At 40.4% G+C, this 23,006-nt stretch overlaps 1 protein-coding gene across 1 annotated transcript in view; it reads right to left on the minus strand.

The window, feature by feature from the left end:
- cubn (cubilin (intrinsic factor-cobalamin receptor)) overlaps window positions 1-23,006 on the minus strand; it is a 148,828-nt gene that overhangs the window by 92,733 nt on the left and 33,089 nt on the right. The window contains exons 15-27 of the mRNA XM_053342033.1: window positions 20,076-20,257; window positions 18,959-19,121; window positions 15,392-15,582; window positions 14,821-14,977; window positions 11,163-11,338; window positions 10,552-10,717; window positions 10,018-10,243; window positions 9,760-9,890; window positions 8,146-8,335; window positions 4,167-4,327; window positions 3,901-4,082; window positions 1,560-1,716; window positions 748-938 (exon numbers count right to left, since the gene is read on the minus strand). Coding sequence (XP_053198008.1) covers window positions 748-938; window positions 1,560-1,716; window positions 3,901-4,082; window positions 4,167-4,327; window positions 8,146-8,335; window positions 9,760-9,890; window positions 10,018-10,243; window positions 10,552-10,717; window positions 11,163-11,338; window positions 14,821-14,977; window positions 15,392-15,582; window positions 18,959-19,121; window positions 20,076-20,257 — 2,273 coding nt within the window. The remainder of the gene's footprint in view (window positions 1-747; window positions 939-1,559; window positions 1,717-3,900; window positions 4,083-4,166; window positions 4,328-8,145; window positions 8,336-9,759; window positions 9,891-10,017; window positions 10,244-10,551; window positions 10,718-11,162; window positions 11,339-14,820; window positions 14,978-15,391; window positions 15,583-18,958; window positions 19,122-20,075; window positions 20,258-23,006) is intronic.

The following is a 23,006-nucleotide window of genomic DNA, read 5'->3' on the forward strand; positions in this document are numbered from 1 at the left end:
ATTTGGCACCTGTCCTCACTGCCAAAAGTACCAATACTGGTTTAATGAACATGGAATTACTACGCTTGATTGGCCAGCAAACTTGCCTGACGTGAACCCCGTAGAGAATCTATGGGGTATTGTCAAGAGGAAGATGGGAAACACAAGACCTAACAATGCAGATGAGCTGAAGGCCACTATCGAAGCAACTTGGTCTTCCATAACACTTCAGTAGTGCCACAGGCTGATAGCCTCCATGCAACGCAACACTGATGCAGTAATTTATGCGAAAGGAGCCCCAACCAAGTACTGAGTGCATATACATGAACATACTTTTCAGAAGGGGGACATTTCTGTATTAAAAATCCTTGTTTTTTATTGGTCTAACCCATTGGTCTAATTTTCTGAGATACTGCATTTTGGCCATAAGCCATAATCATCAAGATTTAAACAAATAAAGGCTTGAAGTATTTCACTTTGTGTATAATGAATCCATATAGTATATGGGTTTCACTATTTAAATTGAATTACGGAAATAAATTAACTTTTCCACGATATTCTAATTTATTGAGATGCACCTGTATATATTTTGGTTTGCTTTTGGTAGATTTGCCTGGTTTATGTGAATACAGTAGGAAGGTAGCAGCATTAAGTAGAGTCTGCAAGTAACTTACAGCTGTAAGTAACTTACAGCCACTGACACACTGCTACAATCATTAAAACTGTACAGTGAAGAATAGCATAGCAAGGTGAATGGTGTCTGTGTACCTTGATGGAGTCATACTGACAACTGCTGGAAGTGGCCTCCAGCTGGAAGGCAGTAAAGGTGTAGTTGATGGTATTTCCACTGTTGGCCTGGATAGTCCAGCTGCACTCTGAGTTGATGGGGTAGCTGTTAGGAAAGTTTAGTGACTCCACCACTCCTCTGTGCTGGCCTGAAATGAGCACCCCTTGACATTCTGAAAACAAACAACACGTTTATATCTCAGATTAATTCTGGGAGTTCAGTCAATATCTGGTAGTCATGATTGTAATTCAGGGGACTATAGCTTAATACTAATATCCTGTATTTTTAAATACAACACATCATCTTAGACATGTATCTATTAAGATTTATGTTTAAATCAATTTATAAAACAGCTTATTTTTGAAAATGCAGGTGTATGTTATTATGACGAAGTAAAGAAGTGCAGAAATTAATAGTAACAAGTTAATTTGATTATATTGTATTTCATTCAAAATATGCATGATGTAACATTGCCATTATCATTGTCTGTAGTCAAACAATGTCACTGCATGTTAATCAAAAAGATTTTTTCAGCTTCATTTTTTTTTCTTTTGTACTAATACATTTACTTTGATGATTACTTATACTGGAGAACATGGTATTTTCAAGTAACTCCGCTCACATTGTTTAAAATGTAATAAAAATGGTATTTTTCAAAATATTCTTAATCCAACTGCCTTCAGCAACATAAATGTTTGTGTTCTAAGACTAGCACAATAGCGTATAACAACATTGCATTTCGGACATCAGATTTCAGACTGGACAAAGTGCATGTGTAAGTATGTTTTCGTACTGGAAGTGTATGTTGCAAAGAAGCCTCCAGTGCTAACGCTGCTGTCAGTGCGTAGCTTGATGTAAAGCTGATTTCCAGAAGAGCTGATGTTGCTGGGTGGCTGGCTGCCACATAACTTAGCCAGCTCTGTGGCACTGCTGCTGTTACCATCATACACCTGAACAATAGACAGACACACCCACACAAATGCAGACACACAAACAAAAAAAGGCCAAATAATGGAAACAAAATACATTAAAGCTGCAGTCTGTAACTATTTTTGTGTTATATTTACTCAAATTGTCATGATGATCTGATAGTAGAATAAGATACAGATAAGCTTTGACATAATTCACTGTCTCTGGATTAGTCTCAGAGGTCGTAAAATGATTTGCAAGAATCCACCGCTCACCAATCAAAACAACCAATCAGAGCCAGGAGGAGGATCAAAAACGCTGCACACATGCTGCTGGCAGCCTCCCTCCCCCTGCCCCGCACAGTGCATGCTCTCACTCGGCAACCCTCCCCCATGCAGCGTCTGCTTTGCTCTCACTGGTCACACAGGTTTCCTCTCTTACTGCAGCATGCATGGCAGGTTCCTCTGTGGGGAGGGGCTTTGAAGGCCGGACTGCAGCGCAGCAGAGTGGAAGAAGGAGGGACCTGGAGGCTGTACTCGTTCAAATTTTTTGGCTAACGCCAGGTTCACACCGGGCGCAGTAGCCGCGCTTGTAAATTCTGCCACAGCCCTTCAGTTCACACCAGAAGCGTATTTCTCCGCGCCGGTCAGCAAGCGGCTCTGCTCCTCAGCTCATCTGTTGTCACACTTGGAGCAGTTTTTTCTCACTGTCTCTGTTTGCGTGTGTATGACACCCACTCTGTGTCCCTCTCCCTCTTTTGTGTGCGTGTGTGTATGCACACGCGTGCCTGTGTGTGTTCATCTCGTGCTCTGATTAGACAGACACACACACACACACACACCGCATTCATCAAACAGAGTGTTTAATTATTGAAAAATAGTTTTATATTTTGAAATGCTTTATTTTGTCAATCGACTGGATTCTTGTTGTTGCTTTGTTTGACTTCCTGTCCGGCTTGATTACTTTCGGCCGTGGCACACAGAGAAAATAGTCCAGACGGCAAAACGATCGCTGCACGGCGCGAGCCGGCAGCGGGGCAGAACGCTGCGGCGCTTCCTATGTGAACGACACTATTGGTTAACATGGGTGCCGAAAGGAAAATAGCTCCACTCCTCGGTGCTTCGCAGCTAATCGTGGCGCTTCTGCGACTGGTGTGAACCCGACCTAAGTCCACTTTTTTCTCATAACTAGAAACTGCAGCTTTAAATGATATCAATCACTGGTCTATTGCATTAGTAAATTGTAAAGAGAAAAACGTCACTATTGTTCGTTTGGAGTTCATGAATCACTATAACTCGATAGACATTTTCTTCTAAACACATTAAATAGGTCATGAATGTATTTCTAAAAAAATTATAAAAAGCATTTCAACCATTTAGATTTGAATTGTGAAGCTTGGCTTCACAAACTGTGTTTCAAGATTTCTGTGTTCAGGATTTAGTGGGCGAGTCTGAAAATCAGTGATTGGCATAAACCCGCCCCTGCTGCTGTAGAGGTATAAAGACATTCAGCACACACTACTACTACTACTACAGTCTACAGTTAGCCAGTTAGCTGAATTAGCCACCGAGCTAGCCGCCGAGCTAGCAGCTGAGCTAGCGGCAGAAAGCTCTCAGACATAGCGTCCATGTTTCTGGTAGAGGTGGTGACTTTGATTGACAGGTGACACTTGGTAGGGGGCGGGGTTTCAGCGAACTCAGCGGGCACTCCCACAGCGTTTGGGAGTAGAAAAAGAGGCTGATTTTTATACAACTTTGAAGCCCAATTTCATATTTTTGGTGATTTTTTTTATCATTCAACTTTGGTAGGGTGGTTAATAATACTTTTCTGTGGTATGTCAAACTCGTAACACATATTTATTCTTACTTTACACAGACTTTAAATGCTGACTTACATGCATGGATGTGTAAAGCGTAAAATGCCAACTTTACTGTTATTCCCAACATGTAGTTATTCTTATCCATCACACTTTTTATACACATGTACTTGTGTATAAAAACTCTACAGAGATGTGTTTCTACCACTGTGTTTGAAACTAACTATATTATGGACAGTATATTATACATTACCTACTTTTCCATGTGTATCTGTGGAGTTTCAAAAGGTATCCCAGCACTCTTGCAATACCAATGTTTTTTTAAACTTCAATATTCAACTTGTGATCAGTCCATAAATTATCAACCACTCTATAATGCACTCAAATTCTATGGAGGTACAGTACTCACAGACAGGTAATCATAAGAGCAGGCAGAGCTGGACTCCAAGTGGAAATCAGAGAAAGAGAGGAGAAGCTGGCTGCCTTGGTTGGTCCTGATGTTCCAGTAGCACTCAGCATTAGGGTGGTAGGGCAGTGGGTAGTTAGGCGAGGAAAATGCTCCAGATGCAGTTGTCATAAGCCCTCCACAGCCTTAGGAAAAGAAATTAAATCATATGGACAGGCACATGTGTTTGTGTGTGAGTATGACCAAAGGACGTGCAGAAGTCCACTCACCAGTCTGTGTACCATCCCAGAAGGCAGTGAATCCTTGACGTGTCACAATTGCATCAGAATGGAATCTGACCCAAAGACGGTTACTGTGGGATACAAGGACCGGAGGCCTCTGATTGGCACAGAACTTACCAATCAAGGGAGATGTCTCATAGCCACCATCCCTGCAGAAGATGGAGGGAATTCAAAATGTCAGTGATCATGTATGACCACAGACATATATGACATATTTTTTTGGCTTGTCATATTCAAGTTAAAAATTCACTGGTTTAAAATTCCTAAAATTACATCCAATCAAGAGCAATAGATTCGATCAATCAACTGTCTGAAGACTGAGATCTGGTGATTAAATGAGTCAAGCCAGGGGTCCGTTCCATAAAGCAAGCTCGGAAAAGCAGCACTTATTGTCAAATACCCGACTTGAATGAGCCTAACAAATGAGATCAGGCTAAAGCAGTTCCATAAATGCAGATCTACGTTCACGCAATCAAACTAATTCAAGACAGGCTGGAGTATTCAGACTAATTACGTGTGCACGCCATTCATGAGCAAATCTACCACAAAAGAGCAACACAACAGCAGCAGTCTCCAGCAGACACTTCTGCTGAAGACATATGAAGAATTTAAACATATGATCACAAAAAACAATAAAAAAAACCCAAGAGAAAGGCTGGCAGGACATTGCTGATCGAGTGAATGGGTCTGATATGTCTGTGAAGGTGTGCTCTTGTTGCAGCTCTGTCATGTTCAAGCTCCTCCTTCATTTGAACTGAGTTTCTTTTTAAATGATGATGATTAATGAAGCCATGTAATATATTAAATCATCTCTTTTCTTTCAGGCTAAGCAGCAACTCAGGCTGGTCCGAACCAGGTTAGTTTGCCAGCGTAAGTTGCCGTGGCAACTGAGCTTGAACTATTTTGAGCTTGCTTTATGGAACCGAATCTGCTGGAAAATGACCCAGACTAACAAAATACGCCTGGCTTATTTGGTAATCCTGCTTTATGGAACAGGGCCCTGGTGACTAGACAGGGCAGGGCTGACAAAACTGATACAGGCTGGGGAAAAACACTGAGGGCAGGGCTGGGCTAACAAACATGATGCAGGGCAGGCTAAAGAGGAATGCAGGAACACAGAAGGGAAACAGCTGAAAATCTGAAACCCAGGTAAACATAAGGGATGGCCATTGATAAGATTTTATTGATACCAATGCCTTTAACAATTCTGCTTATCGGTCCGATTCTTCATTGATTCCCTTATCAATTCCTGATCAATTTTTTGTGTGGAAAAATTGTCTTACACAAGTTTTCAGTGACATGACAACTCTCATCTCCATTGTTTATCAATGACCTCACATGCTGATGAATATATGAAACATAACATGGCAGGTAAGATAAATGGTCCACAGCCGAAAGTTAACTGCTTTAAAAAGTATTTAATTAATTTGAAAGCATCTTTTAGTCTCCTGCCTGTATGAGAATAACAAAATGAGTGGAGGCAGATTGCTTCGCTGTCATTAATGTTAATATTATATATCAGCAGTGAGAGCAACCTCTCTGCTGTACCGTTAGCTCTAGGAAAGTCATCAGCTGTACAACACGCTGGGGTGTGACTAATGCTGCAGTGTGTGTTGGTCAGCTGGTCTCATTTGTTACTGCTCAGCCGCTAGCTTTAGCATCTGAGTGACAGACGAAAACTAGAAAGAGAGATCATATTACTCCCATTTTAACTTTGCTTGCATTAGCTTCCTGTAAAATCTAGAATATAATTTAAAATCTTTCTCCTCACCTTCAAAGCTCTTAATGATCAGGCTCCATCATATCTTAAAGAGCTTATAGTACCTTATGTACCTACACTGTGCTCCCAGCATGCAGGTCTACTTGTGGTTCCTAGTATCTCTAAAAGTATAATGGGAGGCAGAGCCTTGTGACGGTTTGAGTTTGTTTATTCTCTTTCTTTAGTTTTACTGAATAAAGACTGAGGTGCTAGCCAGGTCTCTCTCCTGGCATGTAAGATTTTTAGATCACAAACCTCACACAAGGGCAAACCTTTTTTTTTTCTCGATACACCCTTAAAATAAACCACATTGATATATAGACACATAAACTTATATTGAAAACAGGAAACGTGTAAGAAGGAAAAATGTATTTTCTTTCTATATAATATAAAATAAACAAACACAAAATAGGCAGTTCACTTCTCAATTTAGTTCTTCCAAAAAAAATAAAGCAAGTCACTTTTCAGTTCAGTTCAAAAATGTCTCTCTCCCTCTCTCTCTCCTTCCGACTCCCTCAAATAGAGTCGGATTTCCCGCGAGGAGCGTCCAGTTTCCGGTGTAGCCGGGAGTTTTATCCGGGTTGTCACAGCCTTAAATTATCAGGCTCCTCAGTAACAATTTGAAAGCAGCATGGGAGGGTTATTGACCTTAGAAGAACCCAAACCTTCTCAACCCTACCCACATACATTAAAGGGAGTCAAATAGAATTCACTGCCCAATATAAGTATTTGGGAACAGTGATTGACAATAAGTTCAAATTTGATGTTAACTCTCAGGCTGTCTGTAGGAAGGGACAGCAACGCTTATACTTCTTGAGAAAGCTGAATTCTTTTAATGTGGACAATAAACATATGTCTCTTTTTTATAAGTCTTTTACTGAATCTGTGCTGACTTTTTCTTTTATTGCCTGGTTTGGTAGCATTTGTGTCAGGGATAAAAAACAAATAGGCCACATTGTGAAGGTCGCAGGTAAGCTTATTGGAACCCTGTAGACTTCTTTGACAGCCATCTTTGAGAAGCAGGTCCTCAATAAAGCTAGGTCTATACTAGACTGTGTAAGCCCCCTCCACTGCGACTTTGAGACTCTCCCCTCTGGCCAGAGATTTAGAGTTCCACTTTACAAATGTAACAGGACCAGAAACTCCTTTGTCCAAGCGATAACCCTGCTAAATTTGCATAATACTGAATCACAGTCTGAAATTCTCTTTTTAGTGGTTTTAATTCAGCCAGACTTGATTGTTGTCTGTGATTTGTCTGTCTTGTTTTTTTGTTTTTTTTTACATGTGATTATGTTATGTTTTTGATAACATGTCTGCAAGTCAAGTTTCCCTTAGGGGACAATAAAAGCAACTGAACTGTTAGGAGAAGTTTATTCTTTGCGTAAATCGCAACTTGCTTTGTGTTGCCTCATTTGAATGAACATCCCACGTCTTTTCCTCTCCTCCAACCTGTGCACCATGCCATGAGTGATGAGACCATAAAATTAATCTACTTTTATAATAACATTCAATACACAGAATGGCAGCTTTGCATCATATTAGATCTGCTCAATTTGAAGAAACATAGTGGATTTGTACAGTAAAACTGGTGAAGTTTATTATATGAATGCGTTAATTTCAAAATGTTTTACACTCCTGCCTTTATGGTTTCATTTAGACCAGATTTTGCATGGTTAATCACTAGCTCATATACTGGATGCCTGTTAAATCATGCACCGTTAAAAGTTTCATGGGTAAGGTACAGTGTTTTTCTATATAGTGCACTGAAACATCAAAAATGTAAGTGTTAAATATTGACAATGACGTTCCACAGAATGTACCAATACCAGTTAAATAACCACAGACTAGTATGAAAAGGCGTGTTTTGCACATTTCATGAAAAATATTAAGCTGTGTGGTAATTTAATTGCTTTGTAAGTCTTAAAATTGCTTCATATGTTTTATGTCCCGAAGTTATTATGTTGATATTATACAGGACTGTAATTATTATTATTATTGTTATATTATAAAATAAATTGTTATTATTATAATAAATTATTATTACTTATAGAAATTCCCTTTATGGCATTTATAAACAATAGTACTTTTCAGTGACTGGAAGTCCTGAGGGGTCCCTGATGGAAGCAGACATGCAGTAGGTGAAACTGTATGGCCTTTCTCACTTCATAGGCCATCATTTCAGACTGAATATTTTAAGTCTGTACTAACCTGATTTCCACAAAGTCAAAGTTGCAAGAAGGAGAGGAGCCCTCCAGTTCAAAGTTGGTGAAGTTGAGCATAATCTGCATGTTGACTTGCACGATGATCTTGTAGACACAGTCTCTGTTGTTGGGGTAGTAGTCAGGGTAGTTGGGTGAACTGAAGGATCCAGTGGGTGAGGTGAAGGTTTCACCACAGTCTGAGACATCGATTCATAGAAAGATAAAAAATAGGTACAAAATCATTACAATTCAATGATGAATACAATCTATATGTAAATACATGTATAACATTTTTATGTTGTAGAGATGATGAGAGGGTAGTGAAATTTGACCAGATCTTTGGAATCTGTACTGCAGTTTGACACTGAAGTGGTGGACAGATTATAGAATAAACTCAAGTGTGACATGACATTCACTCAAGTGTTAGCCTATATTTTGTTTTCTGATTCACCATCTAGTTAAAAATCTGTTAATTGTCGGTCAACTTTCTAAACAACCTTCTTCATTTATTATCAAGATGTTTCTATTATCTATTCATGATATATTATTTCCCCAATTAACTGATATCTGTCTGTGTCACCACGAAACACATTTTAAACACATTTATATTCTATACAATTAGTTGTCTTTTTCATGTATAATGCATTCACAGTTAGAATATAAATAAAAACCATAAATAAATCAAATAAATTCTTTCAGTAGTAATGGTTCATATGTCTCTGCGCAGTACACAGAAGACTACCCAGCAGGAAGACAGGTTTTTGTCAAACAGGTATAATAATATATAAATAATGGCGCTTTTCCACTACACAGTTCCAGCACGACTCGACTTGCCTCGGCTCGCCTCGACTCGTTTTTTTTTGCGTTCCCACTAGGGATAGTACCTGGTACTTTTTTAGTACCTGCTCTGCTGAGGTTCCAAGCGAGCCGAGCCGATACTAAATGTGACGTCAACAGACTGCCGGCCGCTGATTGGTCAGAAGAGTTGTCGCTGGAAGAGTCATGAGCCGTCCCACACAAGAATCAAACCCGGCATTTTTAAATACCGGCAACGGCGAAACAGCCATATGGCTCAATTTTGTTGCTTTGTGTTTTTGACAAAAAGCCACATACAGCAGCAAGTACACCACTGCCTCCATGTCCTCCATTGTTTATGTGTTTGTGTCGCGTATAAAGCGAAGTCACTGCAGTTTCGCGGAGCCATGCTATGACGACCCCGCCCATGTTGAGTAGGTACTTCTTTGTAATGGAAAAGGTCGTTCTTGGAACCGAGCTGAGTCGAGGCGAGTCGAGTCGTGCTGGAACTGTGTAGTGGAATAGCGCCATAACAGGCTGCAGAGAGAAAAAACTGCTGATCTGGCAGTAATGCATGTGTGCAGACAGCTGATCCAGCTGTGATGAGCTGCCACCGCCATCAGAAACAGACATTGCTTCAGGTGATGCCTCGGAGGAAACAAAGTCTATAAAATCATGTTTCCTCGTTTCCTTGGGTACATCTCATGTCTCTTAAATTGCATCCACTTTTCCCTCACTTATTGTTTTTTACTGCTGTATAAAAGCTTTGCTGAGGCAAAGAAAAGTTTACCTAGGGAAACAACAACATTCATCTTATCTAATGTACCTGTGGTAGCATTGATGGAGATATAGCTGGCAGAGAATCCCTCGCTGGCTAAACTTGAGTCGGACACAAAAAGCAGGGTCATCAGGCTGTCAGTACTGGTGATGGATGGAGGCAACGAACGCCCGCAGTACCTGTACAAAGCATCCAAATTGTTTTACAGCAAATAAAAAGCTATTATGTACATTATGCTGATTTTCAAAAGCCTTTATGAACTGTCAATTGGATGGAAGCACTACATCTTGTCATAGTATCATATACCTGCCAATGAGGGCTCCAGTCTCCACAGTGCCATTGTCGTATATCTCTAGGTAATCAAAGTTGCAGCTGACGTGGTTCTCCAGGTTGAAGGAGTCAAACGACAGCCGAATTAGGTTTCCTGGGGCAACGCTGATGTACCAAGTGCAGTTGGCACCGTGAGGGTAGTTTGTGGGGTGGCCAGGGCTTGTAATAGCACCTGAAGGACTAGTAAGGGTGTCACCACAGCCTAGTGCAGATGCAAAAGGATAACTGGTCAACTTAGAGACTGATAGATTTTGAAATGTTGAAAAAGCAGCTCATTTTAAAAAGAACACTGGATAAAAGGCTTGTGTCATGTTATGCACATCATGTACTGTTCTAAAACCAAACATGAACAGGTGATTCTTGTTAATTTCAAGTTTTTTTTAAATGCTGTAGGAGGTTTGTGCTTGTTATCTGCACCAATATGCATGCAGTTCTTCCAACAGTACAGTAAGAAGAACAATCTTTGGTGACATACAAGTGAAGTATGCTAAATATTGATAGTGCTCTCACCCTCCAAGGCAGAGCCATAGGCAGCTTCAAAGCCATGGTTGCTGATAGAGGAGTCTGTCCTGAAGCGGATGTACAATGACCTCTGGGTAGACTGGACCCTGGGGGGAATGTCAACACCACAAAATGTCCCCAGCAGAGGAGAGCTAGACGTTGAGCCATCCCTGACCTGAAAGACAGAGGACACAACCCCATTACAACTGATTTCACTATCCCCTTCTCTAGGCATCCTACAAAACCACACATTTATTTATGTGTATTTTTTATTATTGCTTCATTTTCTCGCATTTATCATGTGTCACCACTGGTACATACACTTATAACGTACAATATGATGGACCGAAAGCAAAACAGGTCATGGGTAATACTACTATTAATAAGTAATATTACTACCACTACTACTTCTACTAGTACTACTCATAATACTTCCTGTAATTTATACTGCATCTCAAAGTAGTACACAGTTAAAAACACGAAACATAAAGAAAATACAAGTTAAATAGTAATACCACAGTAGAAGTAGATGTATATATAAATAAATGTAAGTAAAATATTACACAACTACCGGTAGATTCAACAATGTGATTGTATGAATTAGATTAACAATGACGCACCTCAACAAAGTCGAAACGACAGGAGCCTCCTTCAACATCAAAGGACAAGAAGTTGAGTGTGACCACAAAGCCCTCGGGCTGGTTAATTACCCACTCACAGACCTTGTTGTGGGGATAGGCATTGGGGTGATACGGAGAGTGAAACTGCCCAGTCCCAGACAAAGTACCTCCACAGGCTGGGGAGAGGGAGAATTAATGGCTATTGGAATGAATATAGATGACAATGTATGAATTCAAATCTTTGCCTGAATCTGTGACAATGTCTTTGTCTGCACTGCCATTTACTGTGTAAGAGAGTACAGTATAATTACTGCATAAGAGAGGATAATTTGCTACATGAGAGATTGAGTTGTACTGCATGAGAGAGGACAAGTTACTGTGTGAGAGAGACCGAGTTACTACGAGGGACTAAGTTGTACTGTGCAGGAGAAGCCATTTACTGTGTGAGAGAGGAGTTCTTCATAAGGACAGGCCATCAAAATAAGAGTTCCCTACTTCCCTTTGTGCACCTCACATATCACTGGGGAAAAAAGGAAATACAGTATTGAATTGAGTGCCACTTGGACATGCAGCATGATTAATATTAATAAACTTAAACTACTTAAGGATACTTCGCTCCTCCAGCCATCAGGCTGTCTAATTCTTCAATCATTTACAGAAGAGCTAACGGACCAATTGAATTTCCTCTAGGGGATAAATAAAGTAATTTTGAATTTTAATTTAAATAACCGATCAATCATCTGCTCTGCTCGAAAAAACAGGGTGGAGCTTCTGGGCTCTGAGAGCGCAAACTGAGAGAGCGCAAACTGAGAGAGTGCAAACTGAGCACACATGGGGCAAAAATGATGTGTCAACTGATAAGATCAAGGCAACTGCTTCCATGATGGAATCTGATCTGATGATGGAGGATGGGATCCTGTCAGAAGAAGGTCAAATCATTCTTGGGCATGGTCATGTACTATTAGCAGTTCATTCACAATTGTTACCGCATAGCCAAGCCACTGTTTACACTGACTGCTGGACCATAGGGAAAGTTAGGAAATCTACAAGGTTAGATTCAGGAAGTTACACCCAAGTGCAGCTCATTCAAACTTCTGGAGTCTATCACACTTGCAGATCCTGACTTCAGCTGACCATCCATTCTGTCTACAGAAGCTTCTACAGATGGCTTAGGTGTTGTATTATCTCAGGTCCAACATGCTGAAAGTAAAGTACGCCCCATCACAGCAAGGCACTAAATCCTGCTCAGAGTAACTATCCTGAGTTTTTAGCATTTAAGTTGTCTGTTTGCAACACATTTAGTTATTGGCTAAAAGGACACACCTTCATTGTTACAGGGGATAAAGCAAAAAAAAATCCTGAGCCTGAACTTTTTGTGTGTGTGTCATCCTGTGGCATGGACACATTCGCAGGGTAAAAAAAAACCAACCAAAACATTATATGGAAATGAATTGCAGATTATGGTGGGCCTTTTGAAACTGCAATAACAATTTCACCCGGTCTTGTTGGACTGTTTATAAAGCATGAAGTATAAAATGATCACACAATTCTGTGTTAAAGCCCATTTATGCTCAACGTTAAATACGGATACGGACGGGGTAGCACCACCGGAAACCGTGGGGGCAGTGTTGCTGTCACTACTCGATACGTAGCTCTAGTGAGACACTAGGAAGAAATAACAATGGCGGAACTTTTCGAGGAAAGGTTTTGCGAGTTGGTTAGAAACTTTAAACATATCGTTTTTGTCTTTTATGCAAGAGGTACATTATCAATATCTCCTCCACAGTCGCCAAGTTTGTTCTTGTCATAAACTTTTGACTCTGTGCTGCCCCCTGATATTATTAGAAATGGTCTAGCAGAATGCTAAGGAGTGGAGAAGTGAGTGTCATTTTATTGATCAATAACAAACTATCATGTAGGCTACATCAATCAACAGATTGTAAAACAATCAGTTTCAACTCTTAACAGGTTTCCGTTACTAATTCAACAAGTCTACTTATCTTTAAGCGTTCGTATAGTAAGTGTTTATGTAGCAGAGGGAATAACAACATGAATCCGACAGTCATTTTGCGCTGTTTCGACTGAGTTTCTGAATTCCCAACATTCCCTGAACACGCCACAATTACGTACTAGATATGGGTGGGGCTGGACATGTGACGTAAGTGACATGGGCGTGGCTGGACATTTGTCAGTAGTTGGCTCTGTCCGGCTCTCAGTCGGAAAGAGAGACAAACACACACACACCGCTGTGATGGCTGCTCTGTCCCGCTCTCAGTCAGAGTGAAAATGTAGCGTTCTCTCAGGACTCCGGGAGCTGTGTTGTTGTTGGCAGGTTTCCAAAACTTGCAACAATGCATGCGCAGCATGTGCACATGCGTATTTACAAGTCTCACACACAGTCAGTTATTGATGCCGGTACATCAGCTGTGGTTGGTGCTCCCGGTAACCGCGTTGTGTGTGTGAGAGCGTGATCAGCTTCATTGTGAGCAGGGTCTCATTCATGTCGTGGTAGCACTTTTTTCCCGCTAGTTGCGTATACTAGCTTTCTGGAGCATAACGTGCAAGCACCTGCTTCTCCTAAGTTTTTACACCAGCTACCAAAAGGATTACCATCTTTTCCAAACTTTTCTATCCACGCTGCCCAGCGCCATTTATTTTTTCCTTTATCAAATAGGAGGGCATCTTCCCCAGGATTCATGAACTTGCTCTCCATCCTACTCTCCTTCCACGTGACATAGTCATTACCCGATATGAGTCCCTGCTGATGGCATCTATGCAGCATAGGACTAAGTTGAAACCAGGTGGGGAGTTCCGGTCCTCTGAAATGAGCCTAATGCGGAAGTAACTTAGAACTGCATTCTATCAAAAGGCCCACCAGGGGTCGACCATTCTGGTGTCAAAAGGACTTCCGTCTCTATACAAGTCAATGGAGAATTCACCAACATGTTTTCTAACCTCAGTAAACGTTTTCAAAATGTGTTTGTGGTCTCAATCGCTAGTTTAAAGCCTTCTTCAATGCAGTATGATGTTCATTTGGGACATTTTGACCTCCCTGATTTTATATTTGACGATAAAGCAGGGTATGCATTAGGGCGTGGCTACGTCGTGATTGACAGGTTGATTGCCCAATGTCCTCGTGTACATTTAATTAGCACGCAGTTGTTTGAAGTGGAGCTGCAGGGTTGAGTGGAAGTGTGTGGGGAAGCTAACTGCTAACACACTGTAGCTGCTTATTGGCGGAGCAACTCTGTCCCGCATTCAGTGTCCAGACCTTTTATGCAGAACAGCGAGGAGGAATAAAGTAGTAGTATTCCTATATAGTAAAGACTCTCAGAGGAGAGCAGCATGATGACAGCAAATAGCAGCAGAGGCTAATGTTAACTGCTCCTCTCCTCCGTCTCGGGGGTGGAGCTGGGTCCTCTGTACAGCAAACACAGACAAACAGCGGTGGAGAGCTGTGACAACTTCACTCTAATATCTTCGCCATCGACTAACGTCATTTAGATGCAGTAATGGTCTGCTGGCTTCCAACATCATTTTAACAATTTATTGATAGTTGGAAATTTACTCGCAGGCATATCACAGAAGCATATCACAGAATAAACCATACATAAACCATAGATAAACATATCACGTGAGTAAATATTTGGAATCTCACCAACAGCATAGACCGCCCTGAAACCGGCCCGGCTGACTGAGCTGTCAGACCTGAAGCGAATCCATACGGCATTGGAGGATGAGACTATGGGAGCAGGTAGGGAGTTCCCACAGTATCTCCCTATCAAAGGATCAGTCTCAATCCTTCCATCACGGACCTGGAATAAAAGGAGGCAGAGTAAGGAGAAGTGGGTAAGAGGAGGATATAAAGAAGAAACAGACAGAGAGATTGGTGAAGAATGAGGAGGAATAATGTTTAGATCATGATATATTTAGAGATGGTGGAAGATTAGTGAGGTGAAGATGAATAGATGGATGGATGAGCCACATGCTCCATCTCAAAACTTAAATCTGCTACATAAAACACTGGTACTATAGACCCCCTTATTCCAACAGTATCCTTTGGAGTTAGAACCAAACTGTTCTGTTGTGTGCTGGTGTATTACCCTTTAACCTGGGTTTTAGTGGCATAAACCTAACAAAAGGAACAGAGACTGGATAGAAAAAAATCGTATTTCCAGAAATAAATCAGACAATCTTTTTGAGTTATAAACAAGTTCTATTAATCCTACCTCCACATAGTCGAAAGTGCAGCTGCTGTGACTTTCCAGGTTCATGTTAGTGAAGTTGAGGGCCACCTTCTCACCCACTGGCAACGTGATCAAATAGATACACTGGCGGTTGTGAGCATAGTCATTGGGCCAGTTGGGGGAGATGATGATGCCCTCACTGTCAGTGAAAGTGCCACCACAACCGGGATCACCTAAGACACAATACAGACCAGGATAAGTGCTTCCATTACCTGTCCACACAAGGGCAGCTATTCGTTGCTGTTATGGGTGTCATTCACAAAAGCAAAATGCTGCAAATACTGTTAAAGTATCTCCCTTTGTAAATGCTTTGTAACAGTATCTTTAATCTCTTATTCGTGTCTAATAGTTTTTACAGCATGCAGTTTTCTCTTAACATTAATTTAACTATAGACTGTCAATTAAAGGTATCATTCACATGAGGGCGGAAGGGGTGTGAACACGGTTTTGTTGGGCCTGGACAGCAGCACATGGTCCCTTTGGTCCCCTGTTTGTTTTCTAAGGCCTGTATGTAAAAAGTAAGGCCTGAGTTTGAGTTTTCCCCACATGCTCAAACATAGTAACCCAGGTAACCCCTGAGACTTTCATCCCTCATTGGCTGAGGTTTCTTCGCTCTCTTCTCTTTTTTTTGCCTCCCTTGCTCATCACCAGTCTACAAGTAGGCGGGGCACGAGTGTCCTTCCGAAGTGCCAATGGCAGACAGATGACGACGCAAGTGTGCTATCTTCTTCCTTTCCCCCTCTCTTTTAGAAGCTTTACCCAGCTCGCCGGACCAAGAGGGAAAATTCCCCTTTTTTTGGGGGGGGGGGGGGGGGGTTGCCGTCTGACTGGGAGGGGTCTTGTCAAAAGTAGGCTATAAAACAGCCACGTGTAAATGGTAAACGCAACTAGCCTTGACAATAAAACATTACACCTACCTACCTATATAGTAATTACTTATTTAGTATACACTTAGTAGTTTCATTCTCTGAACTACAGTCACCTGCAACTTCATTAGGGACACGTGCAATACAATATAATTCAATCCAATACAACAGCTCAGCTCTTTTTTTGAGGTTTATACATTTTGCATCTGCATTCTATCAAAAGGCCACCACGGGGCGACCGTTTTGGTGTCAAAAGGACTTCCATCTCCATTCATGTCAATGGAGAATTCAACAACTTTTCAAAATGTTTTCAAAATGTGTTTATAGTCTCAATCACTAATTTAAAGCCTTCTTCAATACAGTATGATGTTCATTTGTGAAATTTTGGCCTCCCTGATTTCATATTTGACGATAAAGCAGGGTATGCATTAGGGCGTGGCTACGTCATGATTGACAGGTTGATTGCCCAATGTCCTCGAGATCCAGCCCTCACAGCCCATTGATTGTATAAAAGAAATGGACGTAACATCCGTGACGTCACCCATTGGTTTGTGGACTGCTGCTCGGAATAGTTTTGAATCTAGGCAGCGCCATCTTGAAAATTTCAGGTGCATGCTGGGAAAAATAAAAGCATGGATCCTACTTATATGGGCATGAGGCGGGGCCATGGGCGGGACCATAGGCGGAGCAGAGAGGTTGCGATAGGTTGCGGGGGCTGGATCTCGAAGACATTGGTCAATCAACCTGTCAATCACGACATAGCCACGCCCTAATGCATACCCTGCTTTATCGTCAAATATAAAATCAGGGAGGGCAAAAATTCACAAATGAACATCAAACTACATTGAAGAAGGCTTTAAACTAGCGATTGAGACCATAAACATATTTTGAAAACGTTTACTGAAGTTAGAAATCGAGTGAGAAGTTGGTGAATTCTCCATTGACTTGTATTGAGATGGAAGTCCTTTTGACACCAAAACAGTCGCCCCCTGGTGGCCTTTTGTTAGAATGCAGTTGTAAGTTACCTCTTCGTTGGCCTCATTTCAGAGGACCGGAACTCCCCGCCTGTCACAACCATAGCAACCTCAGCCACTCTGCCCATGACCCTGCCTCATTTCCATTTAAGTAGAATCCGTGTTTTTTTTCCCCGGCATGCACCTGAAATTTTCAAGATGCCGCTGCCCAGATCCTATTGGCTTCCGAGCAGCAGTCCACAAACTGATGGGTCCATTTCTTTTATACAGTCTATGGTTGCAGCCGTTCATATACTCTGGGGCGGTTAGCCTGAAATGTGTTACTATAGTAACATCACAGTTACCTGTTTGAGGATTAACGCTGTTAATGTTGACATCACATGGTGCTGCCGGTGTCATTAGTTTTTCGGGCTCCGCTGTTTTTTTCTGAGCAGGTTCTACCTAAGATGATGTAGATTTATGTTTTAACCAGCGGCCTGTGTTTGTTTCCTTAAACTTAATATCACTGCTAGCTTGTCTGTGTTATGCTAGCGGGAGGTACAGAGAGCTACAGGTGTGTTCAGGGTCGAAGTCAGACAGTCGGACACAGCGGTTCCAGCCCGCTGCAGACATTGGTTGGATTTATTTATTTTATTTATTTATTTATTTTTTGAAGACGTTAGTTAAGGCAGAATGTGTGTGTTGCTTAGGCGGCCGCCTTAGCTGTAAAGTGCTGTGGGAAACCTTGTATGTGTAGTTATAATTATCCAACTACAGTAGTAGAATAGCAATTATTTTTTGGTTTAATCATATTAATCACTTTATTTACTGAATGAAGCTGACGCAATATCAATGCCCAATGCCTTCTGTGTTCTGTGTCTCTGTATTACAGTATACAATTTATAATCATGATTAAATGCCCTGAATGAAACCATGATGATGAATGTAACATTGCAGTAAAACTAGAAATTAAATCAATCATTTAGAAATTAGATCCTCACTAGTGAGACAAAGAGAAAGACACGTCGGCTGGGACACGTCGCCACGTCCAGTCTACAGACTTCGCCCCAGGGAACAAAAAAGTATTTTTTCTTTACTTTTAATATTTTGTGTGCCAATCTTTGCTCTTACTGCTCCATGAACACACAGAAGTCAATCAGAAGAGCCTGAAGTCCTGCCAATAAGTTTGTTTTTGATATCTTATTCAGCCTATTTTTGACTTTTTTTGACATTTTTGACATTTTTGACGTGTGGCCAAAGCCAATTTCATCGAAAGATTATCAGGCAGTGAGTAAAGTAACTAGACCATATCCTCACTCGCCATCAACCTGGAGAACCACTTTTAGTCAATAAATGTCTTAAAATTCTACCCAGTTGTTGTTGGTGTATTCTTTTTGACGTGGTACGAAGATCCATTGAGCCGAGAACACTGCTTCTAAACTGAGACTTATTTAGTGATAATTATGATCATAGTAATTCATCTCTTCCTAATGTAGGAAGTAGTGCCCCTTTTCTAACGAGTGCTTATTAATAACATCTAACATCAATTGTGCTGAGCGGTATCTCAAATTAATCTTCAGGTTCCCAGCTTTCAGATGTATCCCACCTCTAAATGGCATATATTGTTTTTCTGCTATCTCCCCCCAAAGATCCCCTGTCCCCCACTAAAACAGACAAAAATGGGTCTGTGGTGGGTCTCTAGGGGTGGTATTGTGTATGCAGTGTCTTACTTGGTGATGTTGTATATGTAATGTGGAAGCCTCGGTCCGAGACACTGAAGTCAGAGTGGAAGTGGATCCACGCAGCTGGACCAGTGGTCTGAAGGGGGGCAGGTGATGCAGTACTGCAGTACTTCCCCAGAACTGTGTCTTCAGGTAGAAGGCCATCACGGATCTACAACATTTGTCCAAAAAGAAAAAACAGAAGAACATTAGTCGTATGTTGTAAATTGGAGGCTTACTGCAACTTGCTTTGTTGAGCAGTTGTTGACTTTAAAGTGTACATCCTGGATTAGTGATTTCTGAACTTTTTTAGACCATGACACCCCTTCAAAGTACATTTTGTACCATGGCATCCTAATAATCCCAATCCCTACAAGCATACACTTCATGTAAACAGGTACTTATAGGTTTTATATTTATGTTGTCATATTATATCAATGTTAAGCTAAATAATATAGAATCATCCTCTATCACTAAATAAAGGCCAACATGTCCTGCACAGATTTACATGTTTTTTTTTACTTGACATAAACAAAGAATAAGATCAAAGAAGCTAATATGTTAAAAATGTATTTCTTTGATTTTCTTCTAAATTAAAATATGCTTATATTTAAAGGAACAAATGTTGTAGTCATTTGAATGGGACATGTGAACCGGCTGTTAATGTGGGGAGAAAATAACCGGCAGGTGGTTTTTTACAGTGCTGAAAGACAAAATGAGGAAAGCACTATCAGACAATGAGGGGTATTGGTCTTCTACAAGCGTCCACTAAGCTGTTAGTCAGTAGTGTTCAGTCTCATTTGATTTTTGTTGATCAGCCCAGACTCACTCATCTCTTTGAACACTGAGATGTTTCAGTATTTCTTTATACTCTGGTTACCATGTTAGACCTTTCCATCAATGCTTTCATGCTTTTCTGACTGAAATGGGAATCTTGGGTACTTCTGCTATAAAAAGTAATTTAAAATATACACCCTGCTTGTATCAAATTATTATTATTATTATTATGAGTGTATTAAATTAATCTAGCTGTATAACTTGAATTATGTCTTTAGAACCAATGTGTCTATTTAATTCTGAATAATTTCTTTTTTCAATTAGCTAACTGTATGGCAGTGTTTGTCACCTCTAGAAAATCATAGTTGCAGTCAGGGTGATGCTCCAGGCTGAGAGTCCCAAAGGCAAAGGTAATGAGCAAGCTGGGCTCCACTGTCACTCTCCAATAGCAGTCCCTGCTAGGTGGGTAGTTTCCAGGGTATCCAGGTGAGTTAATGTTGCCATAGGGTGCACTTAGTTCCCCTCCACACACTAAGATGAGAAAGAAATTTCAGAGGACTTGAACTGACAACACACTGTCATTTAGATAGAGGCCTGACTGAATTTCAGGTGTATGTGTTTTGTTTCTTTTTATAACCAGAATTTCTTAAGGTTTTTAAACATATTATAAAACAGAAAGGGGGGGGGGGGTACAATGACATACTTACAGTACATAGACCTTTTACAATTCATGTTCAATTCACAGTTTTGTATCTCGGCCTCCAGTGACTCCAATGACAGTGTCATGTTAGTGTAATGTTTTTTAGACTAGAAGGCTCGTGCAATGTCCCAGTGCCCTTGCAAGCCCATATCAATGTCCAAGAGTCGGTTACTTGTGTGCTCATGTGCCTTCCAGTTCATAAGGATTATTCTTTTTGCAGAGAGGAAGCCCAGGTTCATTAGATAATGTACAGAATTACATTTTTTATTCTCTGGTCTTTGTCCTAGGATACATGTATTTGGACAAACAGGTATTTGGACCTCTATCATATCTGTTAGAACCTTCACTATTCCTGACCAGAATGTTCTGATTGCAGGACAGTCCCATAGAAGGTGAGTCAGAGACCAATGCTGGCACAACTGTGGAGGGCAGTTCACCTTTCATTTTAGATAAACGGGTAGGGGTCATATAGGCCCTACATAGTATCTTAAACTGGATAATTCTATATCAGATATACTTAGATGAAGTGATACTTTTCCCCCACCCTAAGGTGTATGTGTTAATGTTATTCAGCACTGGAAACTTGTTAAATAAGCAAGTTAGCAGGCTGGAATATGTGCAAAAACTGTGATGTTTTTTAACAAAATTCATGAAAAAAAAACTGAACCTCAGCAAATTAAAAAACAAATCAATTTGATACAATTTTCTTATAGCCTTATAATGTAGAGCCAGGAATTATTATTATTGTTTTTACTTTGCAGTATGTCTTTATGGACAACACTTTGTGTTGTTGTCCTATAGACATTAAGAAGTTATTCTTAGATCAAGTACACAGAAGTAATCATAAACACAACCATCACGAGTATACATTTAGCAATATCCTAGCACAGTAATAGAAAAAAACCTGTGAAAGACTTAATTGATTGATCTCACTATTGCATTCTGGGGTCAACCTGGTATCCCATAACACCATTTGTTATAAATGGCCTTGGTCAGTATGTTTTGGATATGCAATATTAATATCATGGTCTGTCACAAAGTGGCTTTTTCTGATACCATATCCCATTGAACCCAGTATATTTGAGCGAAAATTCGTGCCCGACAAGAGGTCCCTGCAAAACCAAAAATGGAGCAGTTTCCAAATGTGGAGAAGTGGGCATCGTATTGATCGGTGCCAAAATGTTGTTTTGAAAGAAAGCTGATTGGTTGAAAATGTACTGTAGGAGAGTTCACACTTTCACACAGTAGACAGCAATAATAATGGCATAAATAGAGGCCCTGAACATTGTATTGTAACATTTGTATCATGCATAGACGTTGTCTGTGTGTTATGGTCCCGGGTTCTGTTGTCAACAATAAAACGAACTTCACTCAGCTGAATGACTCTTGGTGATTTCTGATTGAATCTTTTTGGACTCCAACATCTTTTGAACAACGAAGTATTAAAGATTAATTTGTTAGAACAGAATCCAACGTAATACTTTTACAATACTCTGGACCAAAGACCAATGATCCCAAAAAATTCAACATATGTATGGAAAACATCAAATTCTAACACCGGAGAAACTGAAAATCAACAAATGTTTACCATTTTTACTCTAAACCGTAAAAGCTGTAGACATTTTTATCGCTTAGCTGATTAAAGCATGGAGTGAGCAACATGTTTAGCTGAGCAGTATCAAGTGCTCCACTTGAGTGTCTACACAGGCAATTGTGTGTTGGTCACTCATGTTTTGGAACCATTCAGAGCACAATTTAAAAAGAAAGTCAATAGGGCTGGAGATGACCACGTATTTTATTTGATTTGATTCAATGCAATTTACTACATGAAGCTCTTTTCAATGTATAATGGGAACCTAAATTTCTACATTCAACAAGTGAGCAACACTGTTGTTTCTCTGAACATTAACAGGCTGAAATGTCAACACTGACCACAGAGTTTTTCTTTGGCAAATGCAAAGTCTAAAACATGACTATATTTTATATTATTTAGGCCTACATGTGCAAAACAAATGAGCATGGATAATATAAAAGCTGCATCACTAGCAAGAGCTTTATCATTGTGTATATTCTAAAAAAGTAAATGCTATCCCATACTCCACACATGGACTGTCACCTGCTATTTCAACTCGGTCACGCACCTCAACTTTAATGATCACTTTGAACACAGAGCAGAAACTGATCTCATTACTTTATCTACAGTGTTATTTTTGGATTGGCATTATTCTGATGTCTTCAGATAGCTGCTGTTAGCATTAACTCTAAGGCAGGACCCTGCTGAATAAAGTAGAATCCACATACTGTTAAGTCAACTTAATATCTCATAGCCAGAGATAATATCTTGTTAACAAACACAAACCACAGGCTCAGATCAGTCTGTGGAGACTTTTTTGATTCTGTTCTTCTCATATATGAGATCCCTAGATCTGGTCCAAGAGGGCATGTGTTTGTGTGCTTGTGTGTGTGTGTGTGTGTGTGTGTGTGTGTGTGTGTGTGTGCATGAGTGTGTGAGTAATGTTCTTACTCTGTGTAATTATGTTATGTTTTACTTGTGACCTGCCAAAGAACTGCAGATGTAAA

The sequence above is a fragment of the Scomber japonicus genome, chromosome 21 (assembly GCF_027409825.1).
Source record: "Scomber japonicus isolate fScoJap1 chromosome 21, fScoJap1.pri, whole genome shotgun sequence".
NCBI classification, from domain to species: domain Eukaryota; kingdom Metazoa; phylum Chordata; class Actinopteri; order Scombriformes; family Scombridae; genus Scomber; species Scomber japonicus.